The 16,122-nt window shown below is 37.8% G+C and overlaps 1 protein-coding gene across 6 annotated transcripts in view; it reads left to right on the top strand.

The window, feature by feature from the left end:
* MTFR1 (mitochondrial fission regulator 1) overlaps window positions 1-7,066 on the top strand; it is a 65,428-nt gene extending 58,362 nt beyond the window's left edge. For all 6 annotated transcript variants that reach the window (XM_025477845.3, XM_025477848.3, XM_025477847.3 and 3 more), the window contains 4 exons: window positions 1,602-1,834; window positions 3,787-4,039; window positions 4,612-4,780; window positions 5,606-7,066. In XM_025477845.3, the coding sequence (XP_025333630.3) occupies window positions 1,602-1,834; window positions 3,787-4,039; window positions 4,612-4,780; window positions 5,606-5,674 (724 nt within the window). In that variant the 3' untranslated portion in view covers window positions 5,675-7,066. The remainder of the gene's footprint in view (window positions 1-1,601; window positions 1,835-3,786; window positions 4,040-4,611; window positions 4,781-5,605) is intronic.
* The last annotated feature ends 9,056 nt before the right edge of the window (window positions 7,067-16,122 follow it).

Genomic DNA, 16,122 nt, shown 5'->3' on the forward strand with positions numbered 1-16,122 from the left:
TTCATCACCTGTTTCTTCCCAGAGTGGAGGTAAGAAAGGGAATAGTAATTGGAGCTTTGTAAGCCAAACCTATTTCTTTATCCCACAGATACTCCAAATAAAATTAATTACTATTATTAAAGCTACTTACTAGCTAAACTAAGGCTAGGTAACAACTGGGACATTTATTCTCCAAACGTTTTTAATATTACAGGTAAAAAGTTTACAGGCATCCTCCATGTATAGTAAAATAACAGAGTATAAGCAAAATTAGATATGAAGAAAAACATGAATTCAGTGAATACCGAAAGCTAAAGGTCCAAGAATTCCTTCATTTAGAACGCAAGGAGAGTAAAGAATTATAACAGATCTCAAAAGCAAAAATACCAATATCCAGTTAAAAATCAGAACTTAATGATGGTCTTATAACAGGATTAGGTTTGAGTACATGTAACAGAGAAGCCCCAAATGGCAACTTCCACAACTTGGAAGTTTATTTCTCTCAAATCAAAAACATCCAGAGTAAATAGTCTGAAGCTGACAGTGGCTCTACTTTGTCCACAGGGACCCAGACAGGCTCTCTGCCATCCTTAGCATTGGCTTCCACGTCCAGGTTAGCTTTTGGCTGGCTGGGACTCTCAGGTCCAGTTGTCACCCTGTACTCAAGACTCAAGAGGAAGGAACAGGGATGGGCTATAGATGAAAGGACTTTCTCCTGGATTCTTCTCCTGTCAACATCTTGTCAGCCAGAACTCAGTCACATGACCACATGAAACTGTGAGGGAAACCGGGATATGTTTATTAACTTGATCACTGTGATTATTTCAAAATGTGTATTCAGATCATCATGGTATCCACTTTAAATAAAACTGTCAATTTTACCTTAATAAAACTGGAAGAACAAAGGGCTTTAAAGAGCCAGAAAACCTAATTGTAGAAAATAGGAAATAGTATAATAAATTGATAATTGAGAAGAAATCTGAATTTTATTCTCAGCCTCAAAAGACTTCTATTTGGAACTATGGAGCAGCGCATATTAAAGAACTTCTTTACACCCAAGTGAAGATGAGACTGTGCATGTAGTTAACGTGTGGGTTCAGTTGATTCTTGTCCCTCCTTTTCAGTTTCTGATCCTGTATTTGGTCCAGATTGTTAAATTATATTGTGAAATTTGTTGTATTCTATCATACATACATAACACTTACCTTAAAATGCAGCAGCCAATACCTTGGTGAAAGGCTACTGTATTACTGATTTGATTTTGTTGTCAGATGTAACCAATAATTAGTTTACCATTTTTAAGAGCATTAAAAAGTTTCTTCACCTTAGTTCAGACCCACACAAGACATGGCTTAGCAAAAACATCAGTGGTGCCTCATGACAGTGTGGGTTTGTGCATATCATATAGAGATTAGGAAGAATGATGGCAATAAGAGACCTGGCTTGTATCTACATCACGTTGATCAGTGCTTTGTTGTTACGAAACTTACAGGAGGGGATTTATGTATTATGTAAGGTCAGTCTGGAAAGTATTTCTCAGATACTATGTTCTGATTAATTGATAATGATGATTTTCATATTTCCTTACGAAGCCTGTAATAGCCATCCTTCCTTCCTTACAGGACAGACATCAGATCAAGGCAGCCCCTTCAAGATGACCTTCCATTCTCTGAGAAGCCGCCAAGCAGACAGTTTTCCTTACCAAGTCTGTCTCCAGAAGAGCCTCAACAGAAGACCGCACTAGCAAATGAGGAAGCATTGCAGAAGATCTCTGCCCTTGAAAATGAACTTGCTGCTCTCAGGGCACAGATTGCCAAAATTGTGACCCTGCAAGAACAGCAAAATCTCACTGCAGGTCTGTAAATCCTAAATTTGTTTTAACCAGTGAAGTGGGAATTAGGAGAATGCCACTAATTTTAAAATGTATTAGTAAGTAACAGCAATGGGGCTGTCAGAAAACCAAAGGTCAGTCCTCTCCATGGTCCAGTCCAAGACCCAATCAAGTTTAAGTAGCTTTTGTTGGTTTTGGACAATTTTGATGCTATCAGAGAGGATGAATTTGGCAAACACTGAAATTCATACAGTTGAATTGCTGCTCTTGTGAATGCACTGGGACACTTTGTGATAATGGCACCAATTTTATCAGCTGAGAAGTAATCTCAAAACCGCCCTGACAGGGTTGAGTGCTGTTTACTGACCTGCATGTCCCAAGGCAAGTCCTCGGCCTTCCTACCTTCCTTTCCTGCTCTAAAATGGGCTAAGAGTACCTACATTGTGCAGTTGTTGTGGTAGTAAATGTGCAAATTATATAAAATGCCTTTAGTACATAGTAGCTACTTAATAGTCATTTCTCCTCCTCTTGCCCAGAGTAGAAACTGAATTCAGATCCTGTGACTCTTGGTCTAATACTCTTTGCTTTTATTTGTGTGCATTGTTAGTTTGGAAAAGAAATCCTAGCCTTGAAATCCCAGCCTATTAACCTGCCGGCAACTCTAATGTTTAAAGATAGTTATTCTGCCTCCAAGCCACGTGTGCTGGAGTTTACTGTAACCCAACACGGAGACCTCACGCAACATGAGTACGGCCAGGATGGACAGCAGACCAATGTCCTCTGGGCACTGAGCGCTTGAGAAATAATTGGTTATTTTAACGAAATTTGCATGTAACTTTTAAAAAACCATAAGTTGTATCTTTTTAAACTTTTACTATATGGCATTTCTCTTTTGCTTTACCTCCCTCTTCTGGCAAACTAGGAAAACTGAAAATGAGATCATTTGGAGGTTTATAAGATGTTCTGTTTACAGTTGAAATCCCTGGAGTAAAAATTTTGCATTGAGTCAATATTAGTCCTAGTCAATACAGTCCAACCTGTGAACAACTCTCTGTCCTCTAGTTATGCAGAAAGATGAATTTTTATTTTTTTTTTTTAAACTTTTTTTTTTTTTAATTTTTATTTATTTATGATAGTCACAGAGAGAGAGAGAGAGAGAGAGAGGCAGAGACACAGGCAGAGGGAGAAGCAGGCTCCATGCACCGGGAGCCCGACGTGGGATTCGATCCCGGGTCTCCAGGATCACGCCCTGGGCCAAAGGCAGGCGCCAAACTGCTGCGCCACCCAGGGATCCCCAAGATGAATTTTTATATCCTTATTTTGTAACCACTTTATTTTTTTCCTTTCAGGAATTTGTTGAATATTAAGTCTTAAAACTTCTCCATGTCTTACATGTAAATATTCTTAAAATGAAACAAATTATCAATTTTTTCAAATTATACTAAATGTATCACTGTCTATATTGAAAATGTTTATGCAGTATACTCTTTTATATTTTATCTAAAAATAGTTACAAATTGCAACAGTCAGACTTGAACTTTTGAGATCACAAAAACACCCCTGTTAAGTTAAATGGAACTTTTCCATCTGGAGAGCTTGGGATTAGATAGATATTCAAGATTCTAATCAAGTAACCGAAACTTCATTTAATTACATAACTGAGGGTTTAAGCATATTGATTTTTTTTTTTAATTTTTTTTCTTTTTAATTTATTTATGATAGTCACAGAGAGAGAGAGAGAGGCAGAGACACAGGCAGAAGGAGAAGCAGGCTCCATGCACCGGAAGCCCGATGTGGGACTCGATCTGGGGTCTCCAGGATCGCGCCCTGGGCCAAAGGCAGGCGCCAAACCGCTGCGCCACCCAGGGATCCCAGCATATTGATTTCAAGTATACAAAAGTCCTTAGCATAATTTTGCTGTTAAAGGTATTTTATTTGCCCGTTACTGTTAAATTGATTTTTCCTTATTTTTGTAGGTGATTTAGAACCTACCACATCTGTTGCTGCAGCACCACCCTCTGTCCCCCCACCTCCTCCACCTCCCCCGCCCCTACCCCCATCAGGACTCCACCAAAGTGTATCTGCTATTGACTTGATAAAAGAGCGAAGAGAGAAAAAAGCTTGTGCTGGAAAGACTCTGGTTAAGAGCAGTCCAAAGAAATCTGATATGCCAAATATGCTAGAGATCCTTAAAGATATGAATAGTGTAAAACTGCGGTCAGTAAAAAGGTGAGGATACATTTACCTTCTCTCACTTCCTGTATTTTGTTATGTTTACTAAGCAAAATACTAGGCTTCTTGAGAACTTTTCTTTTATAACCTGTTTACCATGAAGAGTTCTAGCGTTTAGTTTTTAAAAAACAAGGCCTCAAGTGTCTCCTGTATAACTAAGAAATCAGCAAACATTTCCAGGCTTTTTAGTTTTCCTCCTGTAAAATTTAAAGTTGTTTTATGTGAAGTCTTTGTTATCATCTAGTCATTCATTCAGTAAAGCTGCACTGTACACCTACCATGGTAAACACTAGGCTTTGGGAGAATGGAAGTGTATCTGCCCTGACAAAGGAGAGCATAACGCATGCTCTTGAGTTGAACTAAGTGGCTATTCATTGGGCATCTTTGTGTGTTTATTGAGCCTTAAAGTTAGAGTTTCTATCTCCCTTCTCTCAACGTTTGTCAGTAACTTCACTGGGTATCTGTGATGCTGGAGAAGTGCTGCCAAGCATGTAAAGGCACACAAAGTACTTCTCTGAGGGATGCCGACATATTGAAATGTCCCCTTGGTTTCTGTTCACTTCTTTAAGGTCAGAACAGGACATAAAGCCCAAATCTGTGGATGCCACTGACCCTGCTGCCCTCATAGCAGAGGCTCTGAAAAAGAAATTTGCTTATCGATATCGAAGTGATAGTCAAGGTGAATCTGAAAAAAGAATTCCAAAACTTGCATCTGAGGCCACCTCAGAAACAGTGTTGGTGAGTATTAGGTCACATTTCTTTACTTGTACAACGTGGTCATTTACTCCTTTGCTGAGCATGTGCATTTCATAAGACATTCAACTGTGGCTTCTGCAAGATTCAGAAAGATGTGCCACAGGAACTAGCCCCTACCCACAAACAGACTGGTCATAGAAGAGCATAAAAAAGGAAGCAAGAGCCAACTCTTAGTTTCGCTACTTAGCATCTCCAGTGTTAAATTTTCCATGCTGTGCTTTTATTTATATGTAAGCACAGTGAAGTGAAATTCATAATAAAATTTATATCTTAGGACATTGTGTATGTTATGATAGAGAATTCAAAGTAACAAAAGAGAATTTTTCCTTAGGGTGTTCTGTGAAAGTCATTTGAAGAGGGTGAGATTTAACCTGGCCTTGCAGGATGTTTCAGGTCATAGGTGAAGATTGAGCAGATTTCATGGAAACTTTCAAATATTAGCCCTTTACTGTCATGTGGAATATGTACTTATCCATTTGAGAGAGGCAGGTATCTTAGAAATTCTAGCATCTTTGAAACTCTGAAGACATTGAATAAAGGAAACTTCGTACTTCATTCTTGAGGTGAAATTGGCCTAAAGTTTATGATCTTGCTAAGGTGATTATAGTTTTCTAGGAAGTAATTTGGTTACATCTTTGTATTTCATTCTGTTAATGTGTCATGTTTATAACAGCCTGTCAATTCATTAAGGTTTTAATAGCTGCTTTGTTTTTCGGAAATACCCAGATCTTTGATTAGGAGGGGAGTGTGTATCGTTACTGTTACCTGAACCAATATCTTTATTTATACTTTTTGTTTCTTTTCTAGTTTGGGCCACACATGTTGAAGTCTACAGGAAAAATGAAGGCTTTAATTGAAAATGCTTCAACTTCCTAATAGACAGTGAGCCAAGAAAAACTATCCTTGTTCCAGCTGTTGGTTAGGGCTGTTTGGCTAGTAGAAATCAACAGTATTTAGTAAATACCTGAATTTAGTATTCAGTGGTATCCTTTTAAGTCTAATTAGATTCAGCAATAACAAATGCACCCTAAGTTTGTGGGGTTTTTCTTATGAGATTAGTTCTGAAGTTTTCCATAACGTGTATTCAGAGGTAACATGTTTTTAATGTGTAGTCATATAGATTTCAGAAGAAAGGACATTTGTAGATGTGAGTTTTTAATTCTTAACACTAATTTATCCATATAAATGTTTTATATGCATATATTTGGATATAACAGTATGCAAAATTTAATAATGACGTCAGTGAGGGTACTGTTACCATCATTAGTTGTCAGTAATCATTTACTACTCAGTGATGGAGCACAGGTTGTTGGAGTGAAATATTTAGGATTGGAACCTTTTTGCCTTAATAGGGCTTTTACCTTAGATTCTCTATCTCATTTCCTTGGGAGATGGAGTTCAAGTAGGGACCAGATAATGTTCACTGCTGAAAATTCCATAATGCTTTCGTTTAAAGGGAAGTCAAAGACTATCAAAGCTGCTTTCACTTTAGTGCTGTTCAGCACTGAGAAAAAAAATTTAGGGTTCATACAGGTTTAATTTAATAATTTGATTTCTTCTTATAACAAGTGAAAACCAGAATGTACCGTCTTTTTTTTCCAGTTGAATAAATGGCATCATAAAGATGACTCATTGCTAAGTTAATACTTAATGGGAAATGGCAGCATAATAGGGTTTTAAAATTTTTAATAGTGGTCAAATATAGTAGCTTTATAATGAAACACTGAATAGGCGAAAGAATTTCCTGTAAGAAGTTTATCATTGGCCAGAGTGCTGTTCTGTCGAACTACATTATACAGCAAACCTTAGGTGCTATTTGGAGAACAGCCTTTCTCATTGAGAGCTTCTGAGGAATTGCTGTTAAGTGATCATTCGTGAATGTTTGATAAATCTTTATGGTTTTCTGTATTTCTGTTAAACTCAGCTATAGTTAATGCCAGAATCTCCTACCATGAGTAAATATTTGGATTTATTTAAATCTAGTAAAAAGAAGTGGAGATAGAAGTTTAAGTTATTGAAAATATGTGCAATGTTCTCAATATTAGCAGATGTTATTCAGCTTAAATTTTGAACTGTGACTTATTTTACATATGTTGATTACATTGTTTCTAACTGTTGATTTAAAAAAAAATTCAGAAACTTTGCCTGAATTACATATTTGGACCTCCTAAGAAATTTATATTTGTATCAGTATTGAATTTGCCCACTGCTCCAATGGAAGGAAGTTACTGTTTTAAAATAAAGCAAATTTACATTTTCCTTGGATAAGGCCTATATATTTTTGTTTTTGTTTTTTTAATGGGTAAGAGTCTAAGTGTAGATTCTTTATAATTTGCTTTCTGCATTCTTAAATGGAAATCTGTTTTCACTTATTCACCAGTCTGTTTCTTCCGCTGAACACAATACCTGAAGTGAAAGATGATGAAGATAATTAAACTTTACAGCTGAGGCTCAGAAAGTTAAATTACTAGTATGTTTGTAGGGGTCAGAGAGCACTGGACTTAGGAGTAATATAAGTCCTATTTTCAAAAGGGGAACCTGGCTCAGCTCAAAAAATTAAGTAAAATAACGAGTTTCAATACATTCTGAGTGGTAGAGAGCTAAATAAATTACTGCGTCTATGATTTTACACATTAGGTCACTGTAGTTTCCAGTAGGCTGATTTCTGCCAGGTGTCCTCCTATTTACTACTGGCACAGGTCTGGGGTGGAGCAGGAAAACAGTCTAGTTCTGGTTGTCTCCCCCATCTGTATAAGAATGTTTTCTTGACATATTAAATTCCTGAGTCTGTCTCAGTGGTAAAGAAGACAACATGAGGTAACAATTACCAGAAACAAATACTTTGGAAAAACCATCCTTCTGACAACTTCTCCAAAAATAGAAGTCTAAACTTTTCGTAGGTAGTCCAGGATAGTGGGGTAGGGAGTTGATAAATTTGAATCTACATATAAAACAATTGTTCTTGAAGAACTGAGGCTCACTGAGAGTGGGAGAGACCAACACAGTAGTGACAGGAACCCCACCCCCAATACAACAAACTACACAGGGAGGGAGATCATGGAGGAGCCTGTGTGTAGACTTGCCAACCCTGGGGCACAGCAAAAAAAACATACCGGTGGTTTATTTTTATTTATTGAGAGAGAGAGAGAATGTCTGGGACACAGGAAGAGGGAGAAACAGGCTCCATCCAGGGAACCTGACATGGGACTCGATCCCAGATCTCCAGGATCACACCCCAGGCTGCAGGTGGCACTATACCACTGCGCCACAGGGGCTGCCCCATACCAGTGGTTTAAAGGGCAATTAACCTATGAGTGAAGGAGACCCATTTTCTAACCCAAGTGTGGAATGGTAGGGAAACTGCTGGGACTCAAGTGGAAAGCATTGCTGATTACCATTGTTTATGTTCCCCCTCCATCTTAATAGTGTACAAGGAGCAGGGTCCAGGCACTGTAGCCAGCCTGCTGGGCTACCCAAGTGAGCCTCAAGCCCCCACCAGCTCATGGTCCTAGCACAGTGTCCCATAGGACACCCCTGGCTGATACCTGCTCCCATCCCAGCTCACCATTCAAAGCTGGCAGGAACATACAGTCTACACGAGGCATTCCTACACAAGACCACTCCTTCAAGACTGTGAGAGATAGCTGTTCTGCCTAATTTATAGCAATGAACACAGAAAAGGCAAATAACATGAAGTATATGTTCCAAACAGAAGAGGACAAAGCCTCAGAAGAGGACAAAGCCTCAGAAAAAGAACAAAATGGAGATAAGTAGTCTACCTGTAAAGAGTTCCAAGTGATGATGATCAAGTTCATTAGACTTGAGAAAAGAGTGGATGAACTCCACTTCAACGAAGAGAGAAAATATTTTTAAAAAAGAACAGAGCTGAAGAATATAACAAATGAAAATACACTAGGGGATATTAACAGAGGATGCAAAAGAAAGGATTAGCAATCTGGAAGAGTGAAGAATCCAAGCCAAACAGGGTGTGTGTATATGTGTGTGTGTGTAAGGACCACTAGGACAACAAAAAGTGTACTAATATGCACAATAGGGGTCTCAGAAGGAGAAGAGAGAAGCAAATTTATTTGAAGAACTAATAGCTGAAAACTTTGCTAATCTGGGTAAGGAAACAGACACCCAGGAAAAAGTCTGTAATGTGAGCCACACCAGATGTATTAGAATTAAAACGGCAAAAAGTAAAGAGAAAATCTTAAAGGCAGCATGAGAAAAAGTCACATACAGGGGAAACCTCCAGAAGATATTTGGTTGATTTTACAGCAGAAATTTTGTTGGCCAGAAGGGAGTGTCTGGATATATTTAAAATGCTGAAAGGGAAAAACCTACCCTTGCAGGATAAAATATTCTTAGTTGGAACACTCAGAATTAAAGGAAAAGGATTTCCCAGACAAGTATAAGCTAAACCACTACCAGCCTTAAAAGAAATGTTAAAGGGTCTTCTTTAAGCAGAAAAGTCCCACTGGAAATAAAAAAATATATGAAGGGAAAAAATGTCCCTGGTAAAAATAAAGAGAGGAAAGCAGACACTTAAAAAGTTAGTATGAAGGTTAAAGACAAAACAAGTAAAATCAATTGTAACTACAATGAATAGTAATTTAAGGGGGATATACAAAAAATGTCAGATGTCAAAAACAAGATGTAGAGGGCAAGGAGTAAAAATTAGTGCTCTTTGGATGTGTTTGAACCTAAGCAATTACCAGCTTAAAATAGACCAGTATAGGAGTCTCATGGTAACCATAAACCAAAACCTACAATAGATACAAAAAAGAAAGATGGCACACCTGAATGGCTCAGTGGTTGAGTGTCTGCCTTCAGAGTTCAGGTCATGATCCAGGGATTCCCACAGGAAGCCGCCTCCTTCCTCTGCCTATGTCTCTGCTTCTCTGTGTTTCTCACAAATAAAATTAAGAAAAAAAAAAAAACTCAAACATGACAACAAAAACTCATCAAACCAAAAGGAAAGAGATAAGAAAGGAACAGGAGAACTACAAAACCAAAAACAATGAATAAAATGGCAGTAAGTATGTACTCCTCAATTAACTTCAAACGTACATGAACTTAAAACCTAAAACAGTTATTGAGAATGCTTAATTTCTTTGGTTATTAGAAGTTGCACCCCAGAATTTCTTAAATCCTGTTAGGAAGTAGTTTTAAAGATAAAAAGCATGGAGATGCTCCATCATCCAAACATGGTATTTTCCAAAACAATGTCAACCCCCATTGAGAGTGCATTAAATTTTTTTTTTTTTTTAAGATTTTATTTGTTCATGAGAGACACACACAGAGGGGCAGAGACAGAGGCAGAGGGAGAAGCAGGCTCCATGCAGGGAGCCCAATGTGGGACTCCATCCTGAGACTCCAGGATCACACTCTGAGCCAAAGGCAGATGCTCAACCACTGAGTCACCCAGGCATCCCGAGAGTAAATCAGAGTTTTGACTAAAATGAGGTTCACTTGTGATCAGTTTGTTCATTTGACTCATTGACTGTTAGCAAAAAATGTAGCTAATATATTAATAAATGTTGCATTTGATTTGGGAAAAAAATGAACTCAATACTTAAGTTGAAAGACATAGGGGTGGTAAGGGTCCAACTCTTGATTTGGGCTCAGGTCATGATCTCAGGATCCTGAGATCAGGCCCTTCCTGCACTGGGCCACACACTCAGGGTGGAGTCGGCTTGTCCCTCTCCTTCTGTTCTTTCCCTCCCTGCCCTCACACTCACTCAAATAAAATCTTAAAAACAAACAAAAAAAACACAAAAGACTGTACCAAAGACAAGGGCATTACATTACTCCTTTATCATTATAAAGGAGTTGGTCCAAGAAGAAGACATAACGTTTGTAAATATCTACGAGCCAACATAGGAGCATGTAAATATATAAAGTAAAATATTAACAGATCCAGACATGAGGGAAAATAACAGTAAAACTTCAATAGGGGCCATTAGCACCCCACTTACATCGATGGATAGATCATTCAGAGAGAAAATCAGTAAAGAAACATTGCCCTTAAATGACACGTTAGGCCAGATGGACTTAATAATAAATACAAAATATTCCATCCCCAAAACTATAGAATACAGGTTCTTTTCAAGTATACACAGAACATTCTCCAGGAGAGATCACGGGAGGCTACAAAACAAGTTTCAATAAATTCAAGAATGCAATATGTTGTCTCTTCTCACAACAGTATGAAACTAGAAATCAAATAGAAGAAAACTGGCAAAAAACACATGGAGACTAAAAAAACGTTACTCAATAAGTCAATGAAGAAATCAAAGAGAAACACTTTGAGACAATAAAAACTGAACTTTCCAAAAGCCATAGAATGCAGCAAAAAGCAGTTCTAAGAGGGAAGTTCATAGCAAAACAAGCCTACCTCAAGAAATGAGAAAAATCCCAAGTAAACAACCTAACTTTATATCTGAAGTTAGTAGAAGGAAGGAAATAGTAAAGACTACAGAGTCCACCATTACCCTGATATTGAAAGACCATAAGAAAAGAAAACCACAGGTCAAATATCCTTGATGCACATTGATGCAAAAATCTTCAACAAAGTATTACATACAGAATTTAGTGTGTTAAAAATTCTGGCCATACACCAGAATCCAATGAGATTTATTCCAAGGATGCATGGATGGTTGGACATCTGCAAATCCATGTGATACACCACATTAACAAAACGATTGGGAGAGGATTTAAACAAAATATTTATACATAAAAATTGTATGGTTATCTCAACAGATGCAGGAAAAAACCATTTGACAAAATTTGATATCCATTTATGATAAAGTGAGTATAGAAGGAACATATCTGAAAATAATAAAGGCCACGTATGACAAACCCACAGGTAACCTAATCCTCAATGGTGAAAAGCTAAGCTTTTCCTAAGACAAGGATGGCCACTCTTACACTTTTATTTAACATAGTATTAGGAGGTCTAGCTACAGCAATCAGGAAAGAAAAAGAAAAGAATTCCAAATAGGAAAAGCAGTAAAACTCAGTATTTGCAGTTGCCACACTTACTAAAAAACCTAAAGACCACCAAAACACTATCATAACTATATCAATGAATTGTCAAGAAGCAGTATACAGAGATACCTGGGGGACTCAGCCAGTTAAGATTCCAACTCTTGATTTTGGCTCAGATCATGATCTCAGGGTTGTGGGATGGAGCCCGGGGTTGAGCTCCATGCTCAGCAGGGAGTCTGAGATTCGTTCTCTCCCTCTGCCCCTCCTTCCCCTCTAAAATATAAATAAATCTTTTTTAAACAAGCTAGTATATAAAATTAACATACAGAAATCAATTGTAGTTCTATACACTAATAGGAGCTATTAGGAAAATAATTCCATCTATAACTATATCAAAAAGAATAAAATATCTGGGAATAAATTTAAGGAAGTGAAAACCTATACGATGAAAACTACAAGACACAGGTGAAAGAAATTGAAGATGACACATACCATGTTCATGGATTCAAAGAATATTGTTAAAATGCTCCTACTCAATCTACAGATTCAATGCAATCCATATCAAAGTACCAACAGCATTTTTCACAGAACTAGAACAAATAATCCTAAAATTTGTATGGAATCACAAAAGATGCCCCCTCCCCCACACACACACACAATAGCCAAAGCAATCTTTATTTCTTTAAAGATTTTGAGAGAGAAAACTCAAGCAGGGGGGAGGGGCAGAGGCAGAGGGAGAAGCAGACTTCCCACTAAGCAGGGAGCCTGATGTGGGACTCAGTCCTAGGATTCTGGGATCATGACCTGAGTAGACGCTTAACCAACTGAGCCACCTGGGTTCCCCTAGCCAAAGCAATCATGAGAACAAGAAAGCTGGAGGCACTGTGATTTCAAAGGCTATTATAAAAATCTAGTAACTAAAACAGTATGATATTGGCATAAAAATAGACCTATAGATGAATGGAACAGAATAAAAAGCCCATAAATAAATCCAGGCATATACAGTCAATCTATGACAAAGGAGCCAAGGATGTACAATATCTCATTAAAAGGCGTTGGAAAACTGGCCACTATCTTATACTGTATACAAAAATAAATTCAAACAGATTAAAGATTTGAATATGAGACCTAAAACCATAACTTCCTAGAAGAAACCATACACAGTGCTATCTTTGACATTGGTCTTAGAAATATGGTTTTGGACCAGTCTCCTCAGGCAAGGGCAACAAAATCTAAAATAACAAGCTGGATCATATCAAAGTTTTGTACAACAAAGGAAACCCATCAACAAAACGAAAAGGCAACCCACTTAGTGGTAGAAGATACCTGAAAATAAGGGCTTAATATACAAAATATATAAAGAACTTATACAACTTGTATAAAAAAAATAAATAACCCAATTTAAAAAATGGGTAGAGGACCTGGATATTTTTCCATAAATGACATAAAGATGGCCAAGCGGCAAGGCACATGAAATGATGCTCACCGTCATAAATTAAATTGAAACCACAGTATCACTTCATACCTATCAGATTGACTATTATCAAAAAGGAAAAATAAGTGTTGGGGAGGATGTGGAGACTATATTTTAGAATCAAACTTGAAAGCTAAATGATTTTATTGGTCATGGATGTTAAAAAATGCAAGAATTACTAGAAATGGTATCATTTTCATCACTAACCAAATGAAACCATTCTCCTAAACCACACCCCAATACTCGGCAGTCATTTTGTAGAATACAGAAACCTGCCATATTCGAGAACACACATCATTTTGTCACCCAAACATTTTGAGAACAGAGACCAGGGTTTTGTAATTTTTAATACCTTTATTACAACCAGTGCAGTGCTCTCTGCACACAACAGGAACCTAGATGTTGCTGACCACATGATTCAGCACACACTAGTTTTGATAGAATTGCTTAATGTTAGACTGATGGCTAAAGAGGAAACACATTAATACCAAATTAGTTTGTTCAACACACATTTAGTGATGGCCCAATTTACGCTAGCCCTGTGCTAAGCACAAGAGACTAAAAGGTGGATGAGACCTGCGGTGAGCCCCCTGGCAGCTCACCTCCAGGTAGTGAGCATTCCACCGACAGACCATGGACCCTTGGGGGGCCTTCCAAAGACAAAGGTTGTCTGCAGATCCTTAGCAAGAAAGGAATGGCTCAGACTAAGTCTTGCACATATCTTGCAACAGTATGTTTCACATGTACGCCGATGCCATGGTGATTAATATGCACATTTATTTAAAAACATCAATGAATGCGTATTAGCTGTCGATCATTATATATTTTCTCAAGCAGGAGATACTGATTGTGAGAGGATTTAAACAAAATATTATACATTAAAAAAAGTACACATGAAAACATTGTAAACCTCTGATGCAAAAATTTCAGAGTTTTAAGAAAACTGAAAGCTTAAAGAGCCAAGAAAGCATTTTGGGAAAAGAAACCATTTTAGGAATCTTCAAAGAATTACTAGCACCTCTAACCTGTACCTCAGGTACAAATAGATTTCCCCGGTTTGTAAAGGACATAAAATATTTGCTTCTTTTATACAAAGAGGATCCTTATAAACCATCACATTTACAGAATACAAATATTAGCCACGTACCAGATTTTTTTTTTTCATTAAGCTAAGGCTTGTGCCAAAATTTTCTCTCCACGGACCTTTACCCTCAGAGCAGAGGAGATGCCCCCTGACTACTGAAGTGTTGGGCCTAGAGCCCTGAAAGGCTGCTACATGCTCAACAATTCTTTGAAGTCTCCTGTTTTAAAAATTCATGTGAATTTTAATTGTTCCATAACATTTTAAGTGTAATCTCTTCTAAATTATTGAACTGTTTCCTCAAATTTTTCTAGAAAATCAATGTTCAAGGAATCTAAGTTATATTTAAGAAACAGGGCTATATAGACTGTGACTTCCATATATATGTAACAAAACATAACTTGCCAGTGGGTTTATTATATGTGTAGGCAGGAAATGGGAGCAACACTGAGGTGTCTCCCCCAAGAATGGAAATAAGATAATCCTCTATCAAACAATAAGAAACACATAATGGATCAGAGCAGAAGTAAGCAATCATCCGGCAGATGGAGCCCAGGCAGGTTCAACTGAGACAAAGCTGAAGGTACTGACAGATCTACTGGATGTGCCAATCAGAAGCTGATGTGGAGAAGCAACTACTGGCAGAGAATCTCTAGCATCATCCAGGGGAAGAGCGTACCCTGGTCCACCAACATGAATATCAGCAGGCACATCCCCGTAGGGAGATGGATGCATGAGGCAACTTGCTTCCCTTGCTCAGAATCCATGCTCACCAAGTAACCGGCTGATCATAATTTGACTTCCCAAGAAGATTTGCCTAAAGGGAGAGAATGATTGATAGTTATATTTCCATTGTAAATTCAAATACTAACATTAAAAAAAAAGTATCTGTTACTATGAGCTTGGTTAATGGGAGTTTCCTAGGAGATAGCTCCACTTTCCATGTGCTGACATCCTAGGTCTGTAAAGATCTTCTCAGAGCCTGTAAAGATCTCATCAGACTCTAGATGCATTAGATTTGTCAGGATGGTGCCACCTTTAATGGCCACTGATCTTCCCCAGGTACAGTCCACTCTACTACATCAGACTGCTGTACCCACACTGTCCGATATGGTAGCCACTAGCCATAGCACTCAAAATGTGGCTAAGTCTGAACCAAGATGTGCTCTCCAGTGTAAAAAACACACCAGATTTCAAAGATTTTGTACCCCCCAAAAAAGAATGTAAAACATCTCTCCAATGGTTTTTTCTAAGATAATGACTACATATGGAAATGGTACAATATTTTGGATATACTGGAATAAATGTTAATAAAATTAATTCCATCTGTTTTTTTTTCCTTTTTTTAAACGTGGCTAGTAGAAAATTGATAATTCACTTACATGGCTCACACTATATTTCTATTGGACATCACTCTTCTATGCAAATAATGACAGCATGTTTGATTTTAAGGTTTGTACTATATCCTTCCTAATGAATAGGACTTAGGGAAGACACAGGAGAAGCCCAGTGATGCCCTTCTTACACTGATCATCAATCAAAGGAGAATCAAGCAGATTTCTCCCTTGTATTAGTCAGAACTTGGAGCCAACTACATACGCAGGGCCACTCACTCACTCGTGAGGTGCAGATAACGCTAATGGATTGTGCCTGCACCTAGCTGGCTAAGTATCCGATGAGTGAATGCTAGAACCAAGAAGCTAAATCTCTGATTTCCTAGTCATTAGCATCATGATTTCCAAAAGATTGCGTTGTAAGGTAAATATCGAAGATAAA

The sequence above is a fragment of the Canis lupus genome, chromosome 29 (genome assembly GCF_003254725.2).
Source record: "Canis lupus dingo isolate Sandy chromosome 29, ASM325472v2, whole genome shotgun sequence".
In the NCBI taxonomy this organism is placed as follows: domain Eukaryota; kingdom Metazoa; phylum Chordata; class Mammalia; order Carnivora; family Canidae; genus Canis; species Canis lupus.